Source organism: Lynx rufus, unplaced genomic scaffold (genome assembly GCF_022079265.1).
Source record: "Lynx rufus isolate CCGP_SWC_20201006 ecotype Redwood Valley unplaced genomic scaffold, mLynRuf1.p SCAF_5, whole genome shotgun sequence".
Classification (NCBI taxonomy): domain Eukaryota; kingdom Metazoa; phylum Chordata; class Mammalia; order Carnivora; family Felidae; genus Lynx; species Lynx rufus.
The window spans coordinates 145,830,457-145,855,799 of record NW_025814867.1 but is presented as its reverse complement, the minus strand read 5'-3'; the positions used below and the strand labels follow the sequence as shown (position 1 = coordinate 145,855,799).

The window sequence follows — 25,343 nt, the reverse complement described above, 5'->3', positions numbered from 1 at the left end:
CTGCGCCCTTTGTTCCAGCCAGCGGAAAGCTAGCGGGTCTGTGTCCGCCCGCCAGCCGCGGCCGGGTGCAGGGCCCGCATGGGTAGAATGGCACGAAAACGCACCCGCGAACGCCGCGTCGGGCAGGGGCGCGCGTGTGCGCTGGCCCTCTCGGTGCCAGCTTCCCGACTCTGGGATCCCGCGCTCTCCCGCGCCCTCGCCGGGGCCCAGCTTCAGTGCCAAACAGTCTCCCGGGCCCGCCGCCACCGCCGGCGGGAAAGCGCCCGGCGTCCCGGCGTCACGCGCCAGCAGCCGGGCGCGCGGCGCGCGGGGCGGAGGCGGGGCGGGGGCGGGGCCAGCGCGCCCGAGGCGGGGCGGGGCGGGGCGGGAGCCGGGCACAGGAAGCGCTGGGAGGCCCGAGCCGTCCCAGGGTGCCCCGCGCGGCGTGGACTCGGGCCGCTGCCGCCATCCCGCTGGCGAGAGGGAGAGTGAGGCCCGCCCGCTCGCCGGTCGGGCCAGTGTGGGCCAGTGCGTGAGGGCGCGGGGGGCCGTGTCAGCGAGACGCAGAGCGCAGCCGCCACCACCAAACGGACATGTTGGAGCCCAGCGCCGCCGCCGCCTCCTTTTCCTTATCCTCCGAACGGGACTGAGAGGGGGCCCGCCACCCTCCGCCTCTGCCGCCCGCCCCGCCGCCTCGGCCGCAGCCTCTTCCTGCCCGGCCTCTGGCTCCGCCGCTCGTCGCCCCCCCACCCCCCCCGCCCCTCAGGCCCGGCCGGTTCCCCGGCCCCGCTCCGCCGCGGCGCGAGGTCTATGTGACCGGCGGGCCCGGAGCAGCCGCCGCCGCAGCGCGAACATGGACGCCGTCAACGCCTTCAACCAGGAGGTGAGGAGTGCTCGGGGCGCGGGGGTGCCGGGCCTGCCGCGGGAGCCGGGACTCCGTTTCTCCCGCCGCCGGAGGTTTAAAGCTGTGGTCGGGGTGGGGACGCTTCCTGCCCGGGTTCCGGGGCGGCGGGGCCTGCGCGGAGAGGCCTGCGGCCCGGGAGAGGTCGCGGCGGCCACGGGAACCGACCCCACACCCCTCCCCCATCGCCCACCCCCGGGCAGCGACCTCGGGTTGCCCCCCTCGCCCCCTTCCGGCCTCCCCCAGCCCGCGTCGGCGCTGGTGCCTCCAACTTCGTCCTCTTTCAGGTCCCGGCGCTCTCGCTTTCTGCTTCCAGCCCGTTACTGGCTTCGCAGTGCCGGGCGTCCGCAAGGGGCTAAGAAAGAAGCGCGGGCGGGCGTGTGGGGTTGGGGGCGGGGGAGCGGGAGCATCTGCCGGTCGCCGGGCTGGCGGAGCGGCGGCCTCCGCTCTCCTGTTGCTCAGGCCCCGGCGCGGCGGCGACTGGACTCTGATCCCGGGTCGAGGAGGAGTCGGAGAGGGTGTTCATCCCCCCTCTCTCAAGATTCACACACTTGGGAATTGGGGTCCCCAAATGAAGAGGGGTGGCTCCTGATTTCGAGTGGTGAACACAATCCTTGTAATGGGCTCTTTGGCCCCAACGTGACACCTAAAAAGTTGAATGGGAGAGTACTTGCCCCGCCTTAGTCCGGTAGAAAGCCGGCTTTGGCCTCTAGTCTCCCACCCTCGCAGTCCGGTCGAGGTAGTTAATCCTCGGCTCCCTTCTAGGGGAACATTTACATGTGAAAACCTCCCAAAACCGGGAACAAAGCTGCCTGCCGCCTTAAAGCTCTATAGTTTTATCTCCAGCCGTTCCAGGTGCTGTTTTTGGAGCGTAGAGTCCACACACCCTCTTCATCAAAATCGGTTTGGGGGGAGGGGACTTGACCATTGATAATTTAAAATACAGTTACCGAATGGAAACTGTTGTCTTGTGTTGAGTTGGATTATTTTCCTTTTCCAAACACTAAAGAGGAACCCAACATTGAAAAAGTCAGACGGAGTACTGTAGCTCTAGATGTCTTGATATATTGAAAACTCGATGCATCTCACGATAAGATTTTGTAATTTCACTTGTAACAGAATTAAGGTGCGATAACTTTTCTTCTAGATTTGCAGTGCGGTAATACGCGACCCTCCAGTAACACTGCAGTTAGGACCTTTCATTGCCTTACGGATTATCCTCTAGATGATTTGTCTTCAACTGTTGGGTACAAAAAAAGTCTTAACTGTAATGGCAACTGCTGTTGGACAGTGTGATGATTTTCAAAATAACGAAATAATATTTCCTAATATTTGATGGCTAGAGAATTTGTGATGCTACTCCAAAGATTTCAGGTTTGGAAGTTGACTTGGTTTCCTGAAGGCAAAATTCACTGAAATGTTGACTCCATGAGGGCAGAGAGTCTGTATTCTTTCCTCCTCCCCTCACCATAGGAGGCAAATACTTGTTGAATGCACGAAGATTTGTATAAATGGTACAACAGTTTTTTAAAGATTGTAAATATTTATTTCCTGAGATAAAATGTTATGGACTCTTTTTAATGAAAAAGGGGATTTTTTAGAGTATTCTTAAGTTCGGAAGTACTTAATTGTGAGTTAGGCATTATGGAAGTTGACATTGAGCACATTAATAAGCAAAATATCTTACGTTAGTTCTGGAAAAGTGTGATTAGTTTTTACTTTGAAAAACCAAAATTAGGTATGATACTGCCTTTTTGAAAAAGGGAAATAGTATTTTAACCTTTTTAAAATATACAAAATGAGAATTTTCCTATCTTGGTACATTTTTCAGCTCAATTTTTATTTCCATTCCTAGTCTTCATGAACTGCAAATTACATTATGTTAGGTGTGTGTTGCCAATTCCATCTTTCTTCTGAAGAAACTTCCTTCTGGAGAAATTAGTCTGATTTTAAAATCCATCGTCTTGCGCCTGCCTGTTTGATTTGTAGCGCTTCTCAGTTTTTTCTCCCCATTCATGAAATGTTATTGGTTAGTTCCCTGTAATTTCAAATCTCCCCAATCTTACCTTAATTTTACAAACTTTCGAGTGCGTGCTCAGCTACAAAAGCTGTGTCCTAAATACTGTGGCACTACCAAGGATCTCTGTCCCCTAGGAGCCTAATGTAATAGAGAACACAAGACTTTGGCAAATAACTTTAATATGTGATAGAACAGCTTCTTTGGGGCTCTTTAAAAGTACTGTGGGATGGCAAGTGAAGACTTGGGAAGAAAAGGTTGATGTCAGTTTCAGAATTTCAGAAGGTGTAGGAAGTAGTGATTGAGGGACAACAGTGCTCAGGAATAAGTGAACAGTATAATAGTTTGGTTCCAGAGGCTACGGGAAAGTAAAGATGGTTAAGTAATTTCGTGCCTGACAAGTTTTATGTCCTTCTAATGTGTTTGAATTCCATTTTGGGGCTGTGGATAAACTGAAGATTTTAAGTACTGTGATACAATCAAGAAAACTGCTTGATTTGTAGTGTATGTTATAAAGGCAGATATCTGAGGAAGATTGACATTTTCAGGACTAAGGTCGAATTAAGTAGAGTTTGGCATGGAGAGCAGGAAAAGGATATGGGCCAGAGGAATCCATGGACCTTGCCATCTCGTAGGCTTATAAGCACCTTTTGCCCCCAACATTCTAGGTGCTGGGAGAGTGGTGATGCTACTAATGCAAGTCAAACAATCATCAAAAGCATACTTAGTGGAGGGGGAAATATGTTTGGTTTTTGAACAGGTTGGGTTTGAGATTGAGTGGAAAAGTCATGTGGAAATTTCTGGCAAGCAGTTGGGCATGTAGGACTCAAACTTGGAAGCAACCAATGAATAGAGGGAGACATCTGGAAGTCACTCTCAGATGTGCCCTGGAGGAAATTGAGAGGGGAGAGAAAAGAATTAATATTTAATAAGCATCTCTGGCATATCAGGCATTTTATATATACATATCTAACTTAATATTCCCACAGCTTTGCACAGACATCCATTTATAGATGAGGAAACTGATTTTCAAAGAAGTTAAATAATAACTGGCCCAAGGGCATACTGTTAGCTAATGGCAGAGCTGGGATTTGAGTGCACATCTTCTCATCATAATTGCTGCCTACAGATAATATGTATAATACCAAGGGAGAGGTTACAGGTTAAGACTTAAGAAAAAAGCAACTAAAATTTGAGAGTAATGGGATCTGAAGTTTAAGGTTGAATGGTGATGGAGATAAGGAAACAAATGTAGTCTTTTAGAATTTTGGCTATGAGGGATTTAAGGACATGAAGGGAAAGAGCAATTAACAGTATAGAAGGCACTGGTGCTGGGCCATTTGTATGCTCATATATAGCATATATGAGGTTTTAGCCTTAATAAGTGACATTCAGGCCCTGGTCTCTTAGATGCTAGTAGAAGCTTGAGCATGTTGGGAGAGTGGAAGTGTAGAGAAGCATAGTTTAAAGCAACATGAGGGCTTGCTTAGAACAAAATTGTGGATAAAAGGAAGGGTACAGATCACAGGTAAAAGAGGTCAGTATCTCTGATACAGGAAGGAAGATAAAAGATGAAGTTACTAAAGACACCCACTAAACAGGACTTTTATGGTGAGACACTTTGTAGGGGTTGTAATAAAGGTAAGTGAAGAAAGTGTGGCCAATTATAGCTGGTACTTGATTGTTTTCTGCTATGCTTATACACTCCTTAATGTGAAGAGTTTGGTATGTTGTAAGTTTGTTGAATGAATAAGAGTTATGGATTGGATTTTTTAAATCTATTGATTACATTTTAGCCTTTAACCAATCTTGTCTAATTCCAAAAGAGTAGACTTCCTCACACTTTTTTTTTTTTTGGCAGCATCTATGATTTTGAGACTTTTAATTAAAGTATTAAAAAGTGCAGAGAAGATATAGCAGTAAGAATGGACAGTTGTAAATATTAATATTATAAGTGTTGTGGGGTTTTTTGTTTTTGAGAGAGAGTGTGTGTGCACATGTGCCTGCGGAGCCAGCCTGGGGAAGGGGCAGAGGGAGAGAGAGATCTTAAGCAGGCTCCATGCTCAGCACGGAGCCCGAGCCCGATGCAGGGCTTAGTCCCACGACCCTGGAATCATGACCTGAGCTGAAATCATGGGTCAGATGCTCAACTGACTGAGCCACCCAGGAGCCCTAATAAGTGGTTTTAATTTAAATTTTAAAATATTAAAAGTTAAAGCTCTTTCCTCCTCCAGAGGCAATCAAAGTGAATTTAGTATCAATCTCTGGTACATAAGCAATATGTAATATTCTGTGTTTTGATATGCCTGAGTGGTATATTGTACATATTTGTGTTTTTCCTTAAACTTTACTAATATTACATATTAAGATTTCATTTTAACTGCTGGGGGGGGGGATGCTGTCATTTGAATAAACCGTATTTTATTTATCTAGTTCCCCAGTTGATGAACATTCAAGTTGTTTCTCATTGCTGGCAGTGAACTTTTTTTTTTAATTTTTTTTTTAATGTTTATTTATTTCTGAGACAGACAGAGCATTAATGGGGAGGGGCAGAGAGAGAGGGAGACACAGAATCGGAAGCAGGCTCCAGGCTCTGAGCTGTCAGCACAGAGCCTGACGCGGGGCTCCAACTCAGAAACCGTGATATCATGACCTGAGCCGAAGTCAGACGCTTAACCGACTGAGCCACCCAGGCGCCCCATGACAGTGAACTTTCTTTAACATGTCTTCATATATAAGAGTTTCTCTGGGGCAGCCATTCTCAAACTTTTGCATTTTGACTTCTTTCGCTCTTAAAAGGTAAGGACCACAGAGAACTCTTACATTTGTGGATGATATATCATATATATTTTGGAGGTATTTACCATTTTAGATATTTAATCTGAAAAATGCATTTATTAAATGTAACAAATCATTAGATGTTAACAAAAATAACATTTTTAATGAAAAATAACGTTTCTGAAACAAAAGTGAGAAGAGTGACATTGTTTTACATTTTTGCAAATCTCATTTAAACTTTGGTTTTTAAACCTGGGTTCTCATATGTACTTCTTTAGAAGTTCAGTCTCTTGCAATTACACACGTCAGGGTAGCCTCTAGAAAACTTTTGCGGTACACTTGTGAGAAAATGAATGAAAGGGGCAAGAAATGTCTTAGTATTAAAATGAAACCAGTTTTTACCTCATTGACCACTGAAAGGAACTCAGACCCCCAGGGATCCTCAGATTATTTTTAGAGAACTACAGCCCTGAGATACTGAGATACTGAAGTGGTATGCATATAATGATATGTTGGGAATTCAGGAAGAAAATATGAGAACTTTAACATTCATTTTTATCTTTAAGATCAGACAAATTAAGCTTTATGAATACTTTATGAATTTATGTTGGTACACTTATTCACTGGGCTGTCTAGAACCACCATGTTATCCTGAAGAGTTGAGTCCCACATCTCAGTGGGGAACTTGTCGCTCCTTCCTTTTCCCACTGGAAAGTTTTGTGTATGGAGTATTGTACCTATTAATTATTAGGTGTGTTTGTCTTCCCAGAATTTATGTATGTATGTATGTATGTATGTATGTATTTTTTAATGTTTATTTAAAACATTAGAGAGGGAGACACAGAATCCAAAGCAGGTTCCAGGCTCTGAGCTGTCAACACAGAGTCCGATGTGGGGCTCGTCCCCACGAACCGCGACATCATGACCTGGGCTGAAGTCAGTCGCTTAACTGACTGAGCCACCCAGGCACCCCAGAATTTATTTATTAAAATTTTTTTCTTGATGTTTATTTTTGAGAGAGAGACAGAGTGGGAATGGGGGAGGGGCAGAGAGAGAGGGAGACACAGAATTCAAAGCAGGCTCCAGGCTCTGAGCTGTGAGCACAGAGCCTGACGTGGGGTTGGGGCTCAAACCCATAAACCGTGAGACGTGACCTGAGGCAAAGTTGGATGCTTAACCTGCTGAGCCACTCAGGTGCCTCTGTCTTCCAGAATTTAAATCATATGATAAAGATACCTTGTTGTTGTTATCATTTTAACCCGTAATATTAGTCTTTAGTTGTTTTTGATCATTCCTTTCTTCTTGGAGAGTTTTATCTAAAGCAGTGGACAAAGAGTTGACACAAGATTCTTACTGTGTGGAAGAGATACAGAGAACCAGGGCAATAGTTGAAGTAAAACTGGAGGTTTCTCTTCCCTCATTTGACCATGTTATGCTATTACCACACGAGTTTTAGATATTAAAGTTATCATTGTATTCTTCTGCTCTTTCTTGACCCTCAGTGAGTTGCTTATCTCCAACAACAGTAAAAATCCGGCCTTATAGTGCGTGGAGGGAAGCTGGCTTTTCGGAGCTTTCTGTTGCAGCATTTATCACTGATGTTCTTGTTGAAAATATCCCCTGCCCTAAAAGTCTAGAATTTTGCTTAGTATTTTGTTTCATTAAAAATGACATGGACACATGATTAAGGAACTGAATCAGAGAGAACTTAGAATGATGGAAAAGTTGACTTATAAGTCTTGTGAAACCAAATTCCTGACAGAAAGTTGACAAAATGGTAGTTGGTATTTGGCAGGGGTGGGGAAATGTTTTTTTTACCAGATACAAATTGTAGGTGGTTCTCTGCCATGGAGCACAAGTGAATATACTTTACTTCAGCATTCCAGGTAACGTTTCTACAGATATCTGCACACACTGAAATCTCATTTTAAATATACCTTGATAACATGGTAGGAACAAAGTTGTTACATAAACAATGAACCTTTAATATTATTCATAACATTTGTTGAGATAATATGCTGAATTTTTTTTTTTTTTTTTTAGCCCACCTCGCAAGCATACAACTTTAATGAGCTAAAAACAAGCTATGCTATGTTGTCAGGTATATAGAATAAGCAGCTTACCTATTACCAGTTCAAATTTTTGGTAACATTGGTTGATTAATATTCTATTTTGATGGAACAGGAAAAGGGAGAATTTGGTAGTAGTTAGGCTTGTGTTAGACTAGGCCTTAAAAATATCTTGAAAGGTTAAACTTGGGAGGGGCGGTGCGTGGGTGGCTCAGTAGGTTAAGCGCCTGACTCTTGATCTTGGGTCAGGTCATGATCTCACAGTTCCTGAGATCTCACAGTTCATGAGTTTGAGCCCTACATTGGATCGGGCTCTGCGCTGATGGCATCGAGCCTGGTTAGGATTCTGTCTTTCCTCTCTGCCCCTGGCCCACTGTGTGCAAATGCAGGTGCACGCTCTCTCTCTCTCTCTCGCTCTCTCTCTCTCTCTCAAAATAAATAAACTTAGAAAAAGAAAGCTTAGATTTGAAGAGACATGTTTGCGTTTTTGCTAATACTACATGTAATTAAAAGTGCACTGTCAACGACTTTTTTTTTGAGAACTATTAAGATTTCACAAACAATACTATAATTTATTATATCCTGGTCACCTTCGTCCTGTTAAATATTTTCATGGTTTATTGATTACATTTCATTGCTTTATAGCTAGAGCTCCTTATGGGTGATTGCGAAGGCATAGAAAAATATAGAAACTTTGATATTCCAGTGAAGCACATTGTGCAGGTTAGTAGTGAAGTCAGCAAGAAATCTACTATAACGCTGGAGTGAAGTTAGGAATTAGAAGCTAAGGGGCACTTGAGTGGCTCAGTCAGCTCAGTGGCTGACTCTTGGTTTTGGCTCAGGTCATGATCTTATGGTTTGTGAGTTCAAGCCTGCATTGGGCTCTGTGCTGACAGTGTGGAGCCTGCTTGGGATTCTCTGTCTTCCTCTCTCTGCTGCTTCTGCACTTTCTCTCTCTCTCTCTCTCTCTCTCTCTCAAAATAAATATTCCAAAAAAAAAAAAAAAGGTTAGATGCCATGGTTTTTTGTTTTTGAAAAAGAGCGAGCATTTGTGGGGGAGGAGCAGAGGGAAAGGGGGAGAGAGAATCTTAAGTAGTCTCCATGAGATCATGACCTGTGTCGAAATCAAGAACCCAGATGCTTAACTGACTGAGCCATCCAGGCACCCCCATGCTAAGGTTGTGATGGAGTTGGGCATCAGGGCTGGGGAGATGGCAGGGCTCAGTGAAAAGTAGAGAGCCATACAAGTTCCGCTCGGAGTTATCATTTGTTGGATATCATTGTTTGTTATCATTGTTTGGATAATTGGTGAATTTGGTATAAATCCATATGGGTCAGTAATCCTAGTTGGAGGAAACTATAGAACAATGGCATGCCTTGCTTATTTGCCACCAAAGCACAATTTTTCTTTCTTTCTTTTTAATATAGACCTTTTCTACAACAGAATTACTTCATGCAGAAGTAATCATGAGATTGGCCAAAAAAAGAAACTTGAACTTTATGCCAGTTGCAAATAAATGTTATAGTGGAAAAAAGGAGTTAATATTTTTAAATTGCATCAGCACTTTTTTTGGGAAAAAGTAGAAAAACTTACCTATTTACTGGTCTGTCATAATATTGACTTTATATTATATTCCAGTTTCCTTTCAAGCCTTATTTCTGCATATTTGCCAATGACTGTCAAGGTGATCTTCACATATTTGTGTTCAGTAAACAGTTATAGCCAGATTCATCAATCTTACCTTCACCCATAATTGAATGAAGAACACTTTTTATTGGTTTTAATTACGAAAAGTTGTACATAAAGCAACACACATACACTGGTTAGGGAGTCTTAAACATAAGCCACTTTTGGTACAAATTTAGAAAAAACCCACTTCACAATACATTCTAGAAATCACAGTAGTACCCATGTCTTTTTTCAGCATTGATTGTAATGACTTTGAAATGCCTCCTCAGTCAAAAAAATGTTTTCACTAAAATATTTCCACCAAAAAATTCAGTATAGATTTCTATTAGTTAAACATTCTTCAAATTAGGTGTAAATGTCTGCTTCCTTATATTTTGTTGCATAATAATGACCTCCATGATTTTTGTTCATGGATCTTCAAGCTTTATGTTCCATTATACCTTTGTTCAGGGCCTATCCTGGCTATTAGTAAATATTTATACCAGAAAAAAGGATTTCAAGAAAGAAGAATTGCACTCAGCTATCTTATTTTGAATGTAACTCTTTAATCTTTAAACACACACTCATTTATAGGAACCACAGGATTGGAGAAACAAACTGAGCCTGAGCATAAGCTATACGAAATTTCTTTGTAGTGACTCTCCAAATGTGAATTCACAGTTGTGGTGAATCTGCATGTTTTGGGCACTGACCACATAACTGGAGGGTTTCCTAACAAATTTCCACTAAGAATAGATTGCTTATTAAAAGAAATGTAATAAAAATGTACAGATTTGATGCTTCTATATTGTTAAAACTCAACAGTAACCACAGCAGTAGATTTAAACTTAAGCATCTCAGTCAACAACTTATTTTAGGGGAAGAAATATTCTGTCCCTGATGTTATGTAGAATTGTCAGTGTTTAGTAATGGTAAAATGATTTCAGTCAGTTTTTGTATTTAGAGGCTTTAGAGACAATTCACCCACTATTGGTTGCCCTGTATTGGTTTCTCCCATTGTCCTGCTGTTACCTGAAAGACCAATAGTTGACCACCTCTATATAAAGTCTTCCTCTGCAAAATTTTTAATATATCTTTTTTCATTTTATCATGAGTATTCCACTTTATTTCCTCCTTTTGTCAGAGCTGAGTTTTTGCTGAAGTGGAATTCTAAGACCCTGCTGAAAGAAAGTCTATAATGGGAAAATTTACAGCAATATACCTAAATACTCTCTAAACTTTAATGGCCGTGTATCACCTCGTTCACCTTAATTAAGAGATGCTGAATGGTAGATCACTTTGGAAAGGACAGCCAACTTTGGGGTTCATTGGAGATATGTTTGAATCTTCATAAAGGCCTTTATTATTGTTTAATGTCAAAAATAGGCATGGGGTGCCTGGGTGACTCAGTTTGTCTGACTTCAGCTCAGGTCATGAGTTCGAGCCCCGCGTCTGTGCTGATAGCTCAGAGCCTGGAGCCTGCTTCGAATCTGTGTCTCCTTCTCTTTCTGCCACCCCCCCCCCCCAATTAATAAACACTTAAAAATTTTTTTAAATAGGCAAACTCATAGAGATAGTAGATTAAAATTCGTTGGTGGTGGGGAGGAATGAATATGGAGTTTTTTGGAGGGGATTAAAGTACTCTAAAACAAAATAGGGCTAATGGTTGCCCAACTCTGGAATATAGTAAAAACCACTGAATTGTATACTTTAAAGGAGTGAGCGTTATAGTATATGAATCATATCTCAGACCTGTTTTAAAAAATAGAAAAATGTTAGTTTTTAACGCATTTTCATTGTTTTGTTGCTTGATTTGATTTTTTCTCAATTGAAAACAATATTTTTTAGCTACTGAGTGCCTCTGTAAATTATTTTGTTGATCTTGAATCCTAAGTTTGTTTTATAAGATATGTTTAGTTTTTACATGCTCTTTTAAGAAGTTACCCAGTGGGAACAGTTCACAGGAAGGACAGGAAATGATTCCTGCATTTGCCCATTAACTACCAGCCAGATGTCAGCTAATGGGTTAGGAGTTGTATATGGGTATCTTTGCATTCTTTCCATTTTAAAGGTAAGGAAGCTGAAGAGATGGTGTGAATTGACCACGGTCACACCGTATAGATTGGCAATTCTGAGATTTGACGGAGTACTGTAAGTACCCATCTGAGCTCAGTCCATAGTCCCACCTGGCTACTCTGAAGGCTTTTGAGCAGCTAATTTTTGTCTACTGGAGTGTTTATGAGGGGAGAGGGCTCACTAAACAGCTTTTGTACATTTGAAGCATGGTAGTGAGTGTACTATAATGTATACTTTTAGAAGGATTTGTAAAAATTTAAGAATAATGAAGTTTGGTAAGTTTTTAAGTCATCCATAGATGATCCATGTTTAAAATTTAAGATATGCTTTTAGACATGTATGTTTCTTTTACTAATTTATAATCACTATTTAAATTTTAAATTGGTTTGGGGAGTTTTTAAATGCTAACATTTTTAATTTTAGTCCCATGCTTGTGCAAAAATCTAGTCATGACAACTTTGTGGAAATAACTGATTATAAATAAAATATATAACGTATGGGTAATTTTTATTTTTTCTTCTAATCAAGTGATTTTATATCCAGGAACCAAGTTTTATTTCTTCTATTGAGGTCTAGGAGGAAATACTTAATTCACAAAAATGTTTTCTGGCCAATTTTGGGAGGGAAGACATAAAGTTCACTAGTGAGGCACAGTAAAAGTAATTTTGAAATCTGGCATTGGTGCTAGTAAAATAGAGCAGTGCCATGGATAAAATATTTGCCATTTCCCAAAATTGCCACCTGGCTGTTTCTTGGTCAAGTGAAAAGGAAGAAGTGGAGGATTGATTGCAGTTCAGTGAACCAAAATGTAGGTAAGGACTAAAAAAAAAATGACCTGTTGTCCTAAGCTGGAACTGAATGGGTTAAAAGCCCTGCTAAAGAGAGGCAGCTTTGGTTGTAAAGTGAAAAGTTTGAGTGGCTGGTTGGCTGGCTGGCCAGCCGACCAACTTAAAACTTAAAAGTTTGAGTGAAAGGTGGACCCTTGGAAATTGTAGGAGAGTTAGTCTTAAACGAAGAATAATAAATTAGGGCATATTGTATAGAATAAGTTGTCAGAAATTAACTGCTTAGAAAATCTGTTCTGCCAGCAGGAAATATTAACAAATAGGGGTGGGTGATAGAATTAAAAAGTGGGGAATAAAACATATGAAGTTTAAACTGTTTGCTGTATGCTGTTTTCTTAATTCACATAGAAATATAAGTAGTTAAATCAAAAGTGGTTTTGTATTTAGTGTTAACAGTTTTCATTTGCACTTACATGTGTATTTTGTAGTGCATTTCTCTAAATTCTGGAACGAGGAGAAAAGCTGGAGTGTTTGTAGGAGGATGTAGGATGTAGTAAGATAAAGCAATGTAGGAAAAGTATGAAAATTTTTTTTAACTTGAGAATACTTTGTGCAGCATTGTTACTTGTAAAAATATCTGGATAGGAATCATGAGAAATCTGAAGAGTGAATTTTATAGAGAAATCAGTGGAACTATTTTGTAGTGTTTAAGTCAAATGAAAGACTGCTCAGTAGGAACAGGGAGACAATAGTTTCTTTTTCCTGACTCTTTGTTTTAAAGCCTTGTAGGGGCGCCTGGGTGGCTCAGTTGGTCGGTTAAGTGTCCAACTTTGGCTCAGGTCATGATCTCACTGGTTCATGAGTTCAAGCCCCGTGTTGGGCTCTTTGCTGACAGCTCAGAGCCTGGAGCCTGCTTTGGATTGTGTCTCCCTCTTGCTGTCTACCCCTCCCCTACTTGCGGTCTGTCTGTCCGTCTGTCTCTCTCTCTCTCAAAAATAAATAAAACATTAAAAAAAAAATAAAGCTTTGTAAGTTTGCTCCATCTTAAGAATATTTCATATTAATGCCAGACTGTCTTGTCTGTATACTTTCCTCTAAGCAAGTGGAAAATTGGTTAATCATTTGGGTTTCAAAGGACTTTTGACTTTATAGAAAGTAAATACAATTTGCTTGGCAGTGAAGTGTATGTCAGTAATTAAAGAGATACTTTCTTTAATGTTTGTTTATTTTTGAGAGAGACAGAGACAGAATGCGAGTGGGTTGGTGCAGAGAGAGACACAATGTGAAGCAGGCTCCAGGCTCCGAGCTGTCAGCACAGAGCCTGACGCGGGGCTTGAACTCACGAGCTGTGAGATCATGACCTGAGCGAAGTCGGACACTCAATCGACTGAGCCACCAAGGCACCCCAAAGGGATACTTTGTTTAATGCACAAAGGTCAACAAAGTCTATTCTAAAGACAGTGATTTCTTAAATTTGGGTTTTGTATCCACAAGGTATCCCTTATTATAAAGATTTAAAGGAACAAATTTAAAATTGATTTTTAAATATTTTAATAATTTTGAAAAATTTTATTAAAGATTTACAAGCCACTGACTTGGATATAAGTGTTAATATCAAAGACAGTGTTTAAGTAATGAATAAGCTGTATCTGATAATGATGGTTCTATTTACTTATAATCAAAAGTTGAGAAACTTTGTTTCATACAAAGTTTTTCATTTTTAAGTCAATGGGTTTGAGTATTTCAATTTTAATATTAATACAAGTATATAAGTTTAGGAAATAAAAGAAAATATCCCACTGAATACCATTAATATTTTTTCTAATTTTCAAATCATGGAAGATTTGAGTGCAAATGATTATTGTTTTAGATAAACTTCTAGAAGTGGAATTCTTAGTTTAAAAGATACTAACATTTTTTAGTTCTTGGTACATAGGTTTAAATTTCCTTCTGGAATTAAAGCTCACCAATTAGGTCTCATCAGCAGAGGGCAGTGCCGCCTTTGCTTGATGCTGATCTACCTTTGTGCCAGTTAGATAATTGAAGAATTGTGTCTCTTTGTTTTACTTTGTGCTTCTTTGATTATTGGTAAGGTTGAACTTTTTTTCTGTATTTATTAATCAGCTATTGGGGTTTTCTTTGTTAATTGAGTTACTTTCCTGTACATATTTTTCAATTTCACCATCTTGTACGTGTTCTGCTTTCAGGTAGAATGGCATAGTTGGCAGAATGGCATTGTTTAATGTGTGGTGGTTTTGCAACCCTCTGTACCTCCCAGCTCCTCCCCCATCATGTTGAATTGCCCAGTATTTTTTTTTTTTTTAAGTTTATTTATTTGCTTTTGAGAGAGAGAGAGAGCAGGAGAGGAGGAGAGAGAGAATCCCAAGTGAACTCCACATTGTCAGCACGGAGCCTGATATGGGGCTCAGACCCAGAAACTGTGAGATCATGACCTGAGCCAAAACCAAGAGTCATATAATTAATCCACTGAGCCACCCAAGTGCCCCTGAATTACCCAGTATTACGAAAGTATTAGTTCCAACAAACATTTGGTAAAGTGTATATAAAGGCATAAAGTGAAATGCCAAGTAAAAAGGAACTGTAAGCTATCCCTTTCCTAATTGTTCCAGCAGTAAGAATTTTTTTTTACAGAGTTATCTTCAGGCTGTAATTAGATAGACAAAGCATCTTTGCAGAAAAGAGGATTTTAAAGTTTTTTTTTTTCGTAATTATCTTCTGTTAGGAAATTTGATGTGTACTTCTGTAAAGTGTTTATATGTTACTAATAAACATTCAAGTTATGTTGGAGTTAACTTGATTTGGTTGAAGCTCATGTGTCTGATACATTGAGTCGAATGAAGAGGAAGAAAGACTAGAATTAAATGCTTTGATATCTGCATCTGTCAGGAGGAAGATTTGAATACTAGCCTGTAAGTGTACGTGTTTCCTTTTGGAAGCATTCATATTTTTCTTTAAAGTTTGTAGTTAAGTATTAATAACAGGAGCTTAAGGCAAAATTTGTCATCTTGGAGGTGATAATAGGAAGGAAGGAATACTACATGTATAATCGATATAATTCATTATAAAATAAATGTTAGGAAAGCAAATATTTTAAAGTTTAGGGGAGAAAAGGTAGTGGTAAGTATGCCATTGAATGATTCCTAAAGAAAACATTGAGGGATTTAAGGTTAGAAGAATTACTTAGACTAGAATGATCTTCTGATTCTTTCACTGCTTTGACAGATCTTTTTAAAAAAATAGGAAAAGGCATATTCCAGAAATTGTAGACTCAATGCCAGTAACTTTCATCTCTGATGGTTGTTAGTTTGTTTTATGAACAACTAGAAATTTCTAGTCTAGGAGTCAGAACAGATTCACTAACAATTCAGAGCAGAATACATTAATCTTTTTTCTTTTGTGAAGTGTGTTTTGTGTAGTGAGGACTGTAAACCAAATATTTCAGAAAGATATTTGTCATGATTTCATTATGAATAAATTAGAAAAATATAGACAGGATGGAGTGTTAAATGAATTTTAGCTGACTGGCAGTGTCCAGGGAATATCAGGGTCATCCCACAAGTAGGTCCTGTTCTTATTTTTAAAAACATTGAGTTGGAGGAAGGCATATAAAGCACGTTAATGAAATTTACGAGCTGATTGGAGTAGCTACTACATCAAGTGGCAGAAAATTATTTCCAGATGGCCTGAGTAGATTGAAAGGACTGTCTGAAACCAACATAAAGTCAACATGAAGATCTAGTTTTGAGAGAGATTCCATTGGAAACAGTTTGAGGGTTTTGGTTGATTATAGATGTGAGTTAATGGATTAAGCACTGCTGTTTTTGGAGATCATAAATAAGCCCCCCCCCTCAGAATCCTGGAACCTGTTAATATGTTACCTTACAAGAGACTTTGAAGATTTGATTAGGTTAAGAATATTAATTAGGATGGGTGAATTATCCTGAATTATCTAGATGAGCCCAATGTAATCCCAAGGGTCTTTACACAAAAGAGGGAGGAGAATCAGAAAGTGATGTGACAACAAACACAGAGGTCAGGGAGGATGGAAGAAGATGCCACCCCGTTGTCTTTGAAGATGGAGGAGGAGACCGTAAGCCAAAGGAGTCTACGTAGGCACCCTGTAGAAGCTGGAAAAGCCAAGGAATAGATACTGCCCTAGAGCCTCCAGAAGGAATGTAGCCCTGCTATCACCTCAATTCAGACTAGAGATTCTGACCTCCAAAACTGCAAGATGCATTTGTGTTGCTTTTATGCTACTAAGTTTGTGGTAATGTGTTTTTGCAGAAATAGGAAACTAAGAAAATACACTAGATTCCATTAACACAGTAATATATCTGGACGATGTCCATTTGGTGGTATCATACTTAAAAGAAATTAGCCAGGGGGCGCCTGGGTGGCTCAGTCGGTTAAGCATCCAACTCTTGATTGCAGCTCAGGTCATGATCCCAGGGTCGTGAGACCTCGCTGAACCTGCTTGGGATTCTCTTCTTTCTCTCTCGGCCCCTCCCCTGTGTGCTTGCTCGCTCGCTCACTCTTGCTTGCCCTCAAAATAAATATTTAAAAAAAAAAAGAGCCAGAATAGATCAAGAAATACCACTTAATAGTTGAAGAAGATAGGTGGAAGGGAAGTCGGTTTAGTTACCTTTGAATATTTTATCATGAGAGAGATAAATATTGTGCAGAATTGGAACAGGAGAGGGAAGGTATCAGAAGGGAGATTCAGGGTTAGTTCACAGGAGGCTTTTGTAACCACTGGAGCTGATTAGTTATGAGTTATTAAGCCTTATGTCACTAGGCGGGAACTGCAGATGTACTATAAAAGTGGTTCTGAATTCGGTGTGAGTACTGGATTAGATACTAAGGTGCTATACAGCTTTAAGAGTCTTTGATACTACCGTACCATCACTACAGAGAAGTTTTCTCTAAATGCAATCGTAGATGCAAAGATTCTCAGACATTGTATAGCTTTATTTAGTGAGCTACTTATGTGTCAGTTACTAGGTTGAGATGTCTGTATGTTATCTCATTTAATCCTAACAGCCTTATAAGATGTAATGTATACTATTAATCCCCCTTTTCATGTTTAAAAATCCTTGAAGTTTAAAGAAGTTAACTAAATTTGTCAAAGTTTATACTGTTAGTGAATAGCAGAGTATCTTGTTACTTTGACTGCCTCAAACTGAATTCTACAGGTGTCACAGGCCAAATATTCTTATTCTTTACCTTCTCCTGAAACTATTCTTTATTGAAATAAGAGTTTTTGATGAATGATTCTTAATAATTTGTAGACTACTTTGTCTATCAGGCATGTTGCAAGACTATATTCACATTTATATTTTTTATAGTCATTTAGCTAGTGACAGGGCAAAAAGCCAAACTCAGTCTGTTGTTGGCACGTATTTTTTTCCAACTGATGCCTTCCAAGGGGGTCTTGTACCTTTATCGGCCTACTGCTTCTGCTATTTTATATTAGAGAATTGCATGGTTTCCTCTGGCTGCTTTGACATAGTTGTTTTCATTGACAGATTACATTAATTGTGAATATAGGCTGTAGTAGTAGGGAGAGTGCTGCTCCTAGGAATATTTATTGAGCACCTGCCCTGTTGCAGGTGATAACACTAGTCATTCCATGTGCAAGAACTAATTCAGTTCTCACTGAAACCTCTGAAGTAGATAACCACCATGTCGTTTTTACATAGGAGGATGCTGCGCCCTACAGAGGTTACATAATCTGCCCAGAATTGTGTTACATGGCTGGACCCAGAATCAAAACCAGGTCTTTCTGACTCTTTCCAGAATACCACAACGTCTGATTTTTTTCTTTTTCACTAGTAGTTTGTTGGAGTTATACTGAATTTTATGGTTCTCAGGCTTTTATATACAGCCAATAGATTTTTTTTCTTGAGGCTTGTTGGCTGAGACTGGATGTTGGTCAGAAATAACTAGAGCCTGAATTATCTCTACCCTTGTTTCTACTCTGAATATACTGCATATTCTAAACTTGATTGAAAAATGTGAAATTTTTTTTCTAACTTGATGATGCTGTTTTCCTGCAGTTTGTAAAAAATGTGTTCGTGGTTTAAGGAATCTGTTTATTATTGAAAGGTTACAGCAGTTAGTTTGGGCTGTATTTTCCTCATTTGGAAACAAAATAATTTTTCTCTGAGTCCTTGCCTTTCACAATTTTTTGACTGTCACTCCCGTGGTACGACTTGAAATTTTACGTAGAGTCAGGTGTTTGGGCACACACAAAACTAAGAAGTTTCACCAAATAGTACTTACCTTTGCTGTGCATAATGCTATTGTATTTTTTACTCTGTTCCACTAAAAAAGTTGTGTCACATCCATTGTTTATATTTCTATTCTAATGTACTTCAACCCACAGTTTGAAAAACACTACTTTGGATTATCTCCAGGATTGTTTTCTCCTTTCAACCAAATTATATGTGGTGGTAATAATAGGTAACATCTATTTGTATTTACTTTGTGCTAGGTGCTGCATTAAGTGCTTTTTGAATGTGTTGTTTGTGTTAAACTTCTCTAAATGTAGAGGCTATTATTTTCATTTTACAGATGAAGGAACAACTTCTTACAGCAAGTGGTGGAGCCAGGATTTCCCAGACAGTTGATTATTGATCTTATGTTCTGATCATTACTTAAACAGAAATTTATTGTTTTTAAAAATTCATTCAGTAAGTATAATCTGAGTCTTAGGTCAGCACAAGTTTGTGTGCTTCTGAGAGATTCCTCAGCCAACATGCAGTTAACTCTTTCTTTTCTAAGATTATTCAATTTCAGCTTCGCTCTAGATCCAGTTAAGGACAGTACATTGCCTCTTATTGCTTGTCTGGGCACATCCCTTTATCTCTAGGTCACTTTTTTTTTGTTACTAAAAAATTTTTGAGTCCAACTCCTCGTAACAATTATATTTTTGTCTACTTTCTCATTTGGGTCTCCATGCATGCATGTGTGTATATGTATATGTTTTTAGTCATACAGTGTTTATCATCTTTAATATCTGTGTATTGTTCATTCCACTGGGGTAATGCATTATAGTATTAATTAAATAATTTGCTTATTCTTAGGTAGTTATTGGAAAGAACTTGAGCTTTGGGCAGTGGTAGACCACAGACTGAATTTACCACTTAATTAGCTTTATGACTTCTAGCTGTTCTTGAACTTTTGTGCCTCAGTGTTCTCATCTGTAAAATGGAACTACAATATTTAACTATCATAAAGGCTGTTGGTGTTTCTATTTAAATACATAGTGCCAGTGTTCATAGTTACAGTAAAGTCTATCGATTTCAGCATAATTTCTGAGTCTCTTTTTCCAATGAAGGCATTGATCTGGATACTAGGGACCTTTTTGCTTTGCAAAAGTAGAGACTGAAAGGGGTGTCTGGGTGGCTCAGTTGGTTAAGTGTCCAACTTCAGCTCAGGTCATGATCTCACAGTTGTGAGTTCAAGCCTCACATTAGTCTGTTTGCTGTCAACACAGACTTTGCCTCAGATCCTCTGTGCCCCTCTCTTTCTGCCCCTCCCCTCCTTGCGCTCTGTCTCAAAAAAAAAAAAAAAGATAGACTGATGGATAAATTTGTGCTTTGAAGAAGTCAATAAAATATTGCTAACATTCACTGAGCTTTTAAAAGGTAATTTTTAAACCTCCAGTTTTGAAACTTCTATATCTGCCTGTGGTGTTTTTCTTCATAAATTATATAAATACAGATGTACAGCTTTAAGGTTTAAGAAAGGCATTTGTAAAGGAAAGAGCATCTAAAAAGAAACTTAAATGTTATAGAAGGATTACAGTACTCACAAATAAGAGATGTTTAAGGGTGGTCATCTGTAAAGCACTGAAACAGGGCTCTGCCTCCTCTGTGTACAAGACACTTCGTTTGCTATTTCTGAGCTCTCAGAGATTCATTACATTAGTGAAAAATGATCCAAAACTGCATTTCTGCCTCCTCACCTGCCACTTTACCAGTTGGACTTTGAAATCACTTTCAGAAACATATCTGTTCAGCCACCTCATAGTCCAACTGAACAAGGTTTGGTTTGCACCTCTTAATACCTTTTGACCATGCCAAATGCCTTTAATTTTTGGCGTTTGTCCTGGTGTTCATTTTTGCAACCCCTTTCTCTGTACCACACAGGAATTTTTGGTATACCTTAGCTTATATGTTCTTGGTTGTTTTCTTAACTACAAATTTCTCCTCACCCATACTCATGGCTTTGATTCTGTGACTTTCCAGTTTCTAGCCTGGATCTTTTGTGTTCCAGATCCGTATTCTCATGTCTGCCTGAATTTCAGTAGGCATCCGGAATTTAAATTCAGTGTGTTTCATCATTACTCCTGAGTCAAAACAATGCATATAGACAGGCATAAATGCGTGTTTGATATTTTGTCTGTGTTCCCCATCATAGTTAATGATGTGGTATGTATTTAATCAATAAGCAGCATTTTATTAAGGGTATGAGTATGCTATTGGGAATTGTGAGCTATGAAATCTATAAATTTTAGTTCACACCCATTCCCTGGGCATCATCCAAAACAGATGTAATCCTTTTGAGTACCATCTCAAAACAGGTATAAGAGAATCTGTTAGTTGTTAATGTGAAACTAAATAAATTTATGTACCACTAAACTTAAATCTTCCTTGTACATAGTAGTTCACAAATGTTGGTTCCCTCCTCTTCCCAAGTCATCTTTTCTTCCTGAAATGTATTAACATAATACCTTTTTCACTGTCTCTTAGATAATGGATAGCACTTGAGGTTCTCTTGCTGGTCTTTTGCTTGAATGGTTATACTACTTTATGATATAGTCTGTATTTTAATTTTTTTAACAAGTTATAATTTAAATATAGATTATGGAGCATTTTATCAAAAGGTACACTGATCTGTCTTGTGTGCTCTGTTGGCTGAGTTTTTTTCTATGGCAGGTTGCTTACTGCTGAAATGAGAAGTGCTATTCAGTACATTAAATGAATATTAGCTTTGGCTCAGGCTTCATGAAAATATGATTCTCCAAGCTTTTAATTACCAGAGAAGTAGTTTTCACTGTTGTTCTTTCTTAAGATCCATATATAAACTTTTTTGCGTTCCTTTTCTTTGCTTTAAGGTACAGAGAAGGAAATAGAACAACAGTAATAATAAATTGTCTTAATTCTTCATAAGTTTTTTAACTCATAAATGGTCAGAATATATCCTGTATAAATGCATGCTATATATTTCATTTTTAAAATTTTTAGAATTTTACATTCACGTTTTTAGAACTTTTTTTAATGTTTTATTTTTGAGAGATGGGTGTGCAAGTGGGGGAGGGGCAGAGAAAGATGGAGATTGAGGATCTGAAGCGGCTCTGGGCTGACAGCCTAGAGCCCAGTGCAGGGCTGAGATCATGACCTGACCCAGAGTCAGACACTTAACAGACTGAACCACCCAGGTGCCCTACATTTTTAGAATTTACATTTAAGTTGCCATACTTTAAATTATCTTTTATTTTTTTTAAATTTCTCATTAGTTTATATAAACTCAAAGATTACTGTCTCCTTTCTAATTGTTTTCTGTTAGTGAGCATTGTTCTCAAGGATAATTTTTATTACATTGGTAAATAATAAAGAATCATGACCTTATTTAGAGAACCACTTTTTTGAAAACAAAATTCCTTTCTTAATGTCTTTGTATTTCTCCTATTTTCTGTATCTTAATACTGCTTATGGAAAAATTCTTTCTCTGCTTAAACCAGAGTTTTAAGTCTTAAGTCTGGTTCTTGTATTGATTGTATCTGTCATTCCATACCTTTTCTAATATTACTGTTACCTGTAGTCCCTTTGTGTCTGTAGTTTTGAAAAGCTGTGAAAATTCTCTGAATTTTTAGGATACCCTACCAGGTAGGAGTGTTTACCGTATGAAGAGAGACTTTGTCCTTTAGGTTAGCTTCTTAGTGGTCTAGTAAAGGTCTGTGTCTTTAGAGATTCCATATTTGAAATATCAACATTATTTAGATGAAAATGGAAGGAAATATGATTCATATAAATCCCTGAAACTTACTTCAAAATATGTTTTTAGAAGTCCTAAGTGAGTGTTTTGCCCATGATTAAACAAACAAACAAACAAAAAAAGCAGAAGAAGAATTTAAGAAGCTAGATATAAGCTTCTTCATGTCAGGGTTTTGTCTTTATAACCCTCTGTGGGCTCTCATTATGTCTTGGTTCGATTTAAGCTTTGGGGGGAAGGAGTATATACATGGGTGGTTAAATCTCATGGGGAGCACCTGATTGTTGGATTTACTGTCATGGGATTTGTTCAGTATGGTGCCATTTATGGTGCCATTCCTGACTAATCCAAGAAATTGTGAATTCCAGGATTTTAAATGTCTTGCCTGATTTAATGAATCTTTCTCCAAATGAACCTTAGAATTATTTAAAGTTCTCTAAAATCTCAGTAAGGTTTGCATTAAATATTGAGTCAGATTATAGCTTTCAGTCCAGGAACATGGTATGTTTCTGTTCAAATCATTTTTGAGTTCTTCAGCAAAACTTTGCAATTATTTTAGTTACAGATTTTGTGAATTAATGTTTTTTTTTCTTCTTTGCTAATGTTTAATATTGTTTCCCCACTGTATTTTCTTAGTGGTGATGCAGGTTATATAGAAAAGTGCTTGGATTTTCTTTACTAGCTAAAATCTTAAACTTAGTTTCAAAAGTTTGTTATTCTTTTAGTTAATAAATTACAGTGTCTTTGTAGAACTGGGAATTGACTTCTAACTTTACCTTTAATTTTTAAATTATTTTCGTTTTTTTTTTTTTTTAAGCTCTTTTCACTTATGGATATGAAACCTCCCATCTCTCGAGCCAAGATGATTCTTATCACTAAAGCTGCTATTAAAGCTATTAAGGTAAGAGTAAAAATATTTAATTTGAAAAATTTTTTTGGAAATTTTGAAAATATTGTTAAACATGAGAATTCAACCTGTTAGTTTAGGCCTGAATCAGAGAGCAATAACTAGCTTTTGCTGAAGGTGTATGATAATAAAGTACAGTGTATTTGTGTTGTAACATATTATTTCAAAACCCGCTTTTTTCCTTTTGTTGTTCTATAGTATCTCCCCTTTATATTGTTTCAAGCTTTGTTGAGGTATAATTGACAAATAAAATCGAATATATTTAAGAATAGAATTGGACAGAACAGAACATGATGGTTTGGGGCTCCTGGGTGGCTCAGTTGGTTCAGCACTTGACTCTTGATTTTGGCTTGGGTCATGATCTCACATTTGTGAGATCGAGCCCTGCGTCAGGCTCTGCGCTGAGTGATTTTTTTGGGATTCTCTCCCTTTCTCTCAAAATTGTTTAACATTAAAAAGAAAAGAGGAACATGATAGTTTGATACATACATACATTATGAAATGATTAACACAGTCAAGCTAATTAGCACATCCGTTGCCTCACATAGTTGCCTGTGTATGTGTGTGTGTGAGAGAGAGAGAGAGAGAGAGAGACTGACTCAGAAAGTTGAATTAACTGAAATGGAGAGTAGAATCAAAGGTGTTTCTGTTATTTTATTACACTGTTCTTATCCCTCATAAAGTTGCTTGATACACTGCTTTATTAAGGCTTATTGATTAAAAATCTAAGAAAAGGAACTTCTTTTCCAAGGGAGGGGGGTGTAGTTTCTGTGTTATTTATTTATTTCATGTTTGTTTATATATTTGGAAAGAGAGTGTGTGAGTAGGGGAGGGGCAGAGAGAGACCCAAATAGGCTCTCCCTTATCAACGCGGAGTCAGACAAGGAGCTTAATCCCACTAACCATGAGATGATGACCTGGGCCTAAATCCAGAGTCGGACGGTCAGCTGACTGAGCCAGCCAGGCACCCTAGTAGTTTCTGTTTTACTTAATTTCTTTCTGATTTATATTCACTTGTTGACTAAGGATTATTTCTCATGGTTCACTCACTATTATCTTGAGAATTATTCAGATTTTGCAAATTTTAAGGTTTCAAGTATTTTCTAATTATATTACTGAAAATGTGGAAATATGTAAACCATAGTAATTTTCTTCTAATTCTTTTCAGCTTTATAAGCATGTAGTTCAAATAGTAGAAAAGTTCATCAAAAAGGTAACTATTCATTTCATTATTACCTCATTTTAGTTATCAGTATTTGTAATTTACTTTTTTCATTGTAATCTGGATGCTTGCTTTTAAACCCACTCTACAAAAAAAAGTTGTCACTAGGCTTGAGTTTGTTTTTAAACAAAACAAAAACAAATTTATAGCAGTACTGTTGGCTGAGCACTGAGTGTGAGGTAGGTACTCAGCCAGTCTTTTGTACTGTGCTGGATGCTTCCCTGACATTCCTCCCCTGCTGTTTGCCCTGTCTACTTTGTTGACATTTAACTAATCCTGGAGTATTCCAAATGAAATCACTTTGTAAAGTTTTTCTTTCTAATTTTTTTCTGCTTCTGTCATAATTAAATCATTTTTCAGTTTCACAGTTGTATCTGGTTTTATAACCATGTGATTAGCACACATCTGTCTCACCAGAGGACTGAGAACGGATACTTAAACCTCTCTGTCTTCTTCCCCAACCTGGAGCTGTGTCGTGTGGTATATACTAATAAATGTGTGTGGCATTGTCTTTGATCCATGGCCTTTGAATACTAGCTAAGAGATGAGAATTAGAGTCCCGGTAGACCAAAAAAATGGCCAGTAGAAGTTTTTATAGTAGCACATCAAAGTGTAAATAAGTAAAAGAGAAAAAAATTAAAATTACCTGCATGCCACCACCCCAAATGACTTTGATATTTATATCTGGATCTACTCATTTTTTAATTGTGTACATGTACATTCATAAAAGGGAAAATGGTGACATTGATAACCTGTTTTTCCCCACTAAATTTATCATAAACATCTGTAGAGTATTCCATCACATGATTGTTTCCAAAGTTTATCCAGCTGGTTCTGTGTTGTTAGACGTTTCACTTCAGTGGCTGTCCTTAAAGAGAAAATTAGATGCATCTTAATTGTTTTCCTTATGGTAAATATCT

At 38.6% G+C, this 25,343-nt stretch overlaps 1 protein-coding gene across 1 annotated transcript in view; it reads left to right on the top strand.

Annotated features, from left to right (window-relative positions):
* Positions 1-423: 423 nt before the first annotated feature.
* The window catches only part of SCAF4 (SR-related CTD associated factor 4), a 59,635-nt gene continuing 34,715 nt past the window's right edge, over positions 424-25,343 (top strand). Inside the window, 3 exon segments of the mRNA XM_047098689.1 lie at positions 424-862; positions 23,112-23,195; positions 24,370-24,414. Of these exon segments, the coding sequence (XP_046954645.1) occupies positions 833-862; positions 23,112-23,195; positions 24,370-24,414 (159 nt within the window). The 5' untranslated portion in view covers positions 424-832.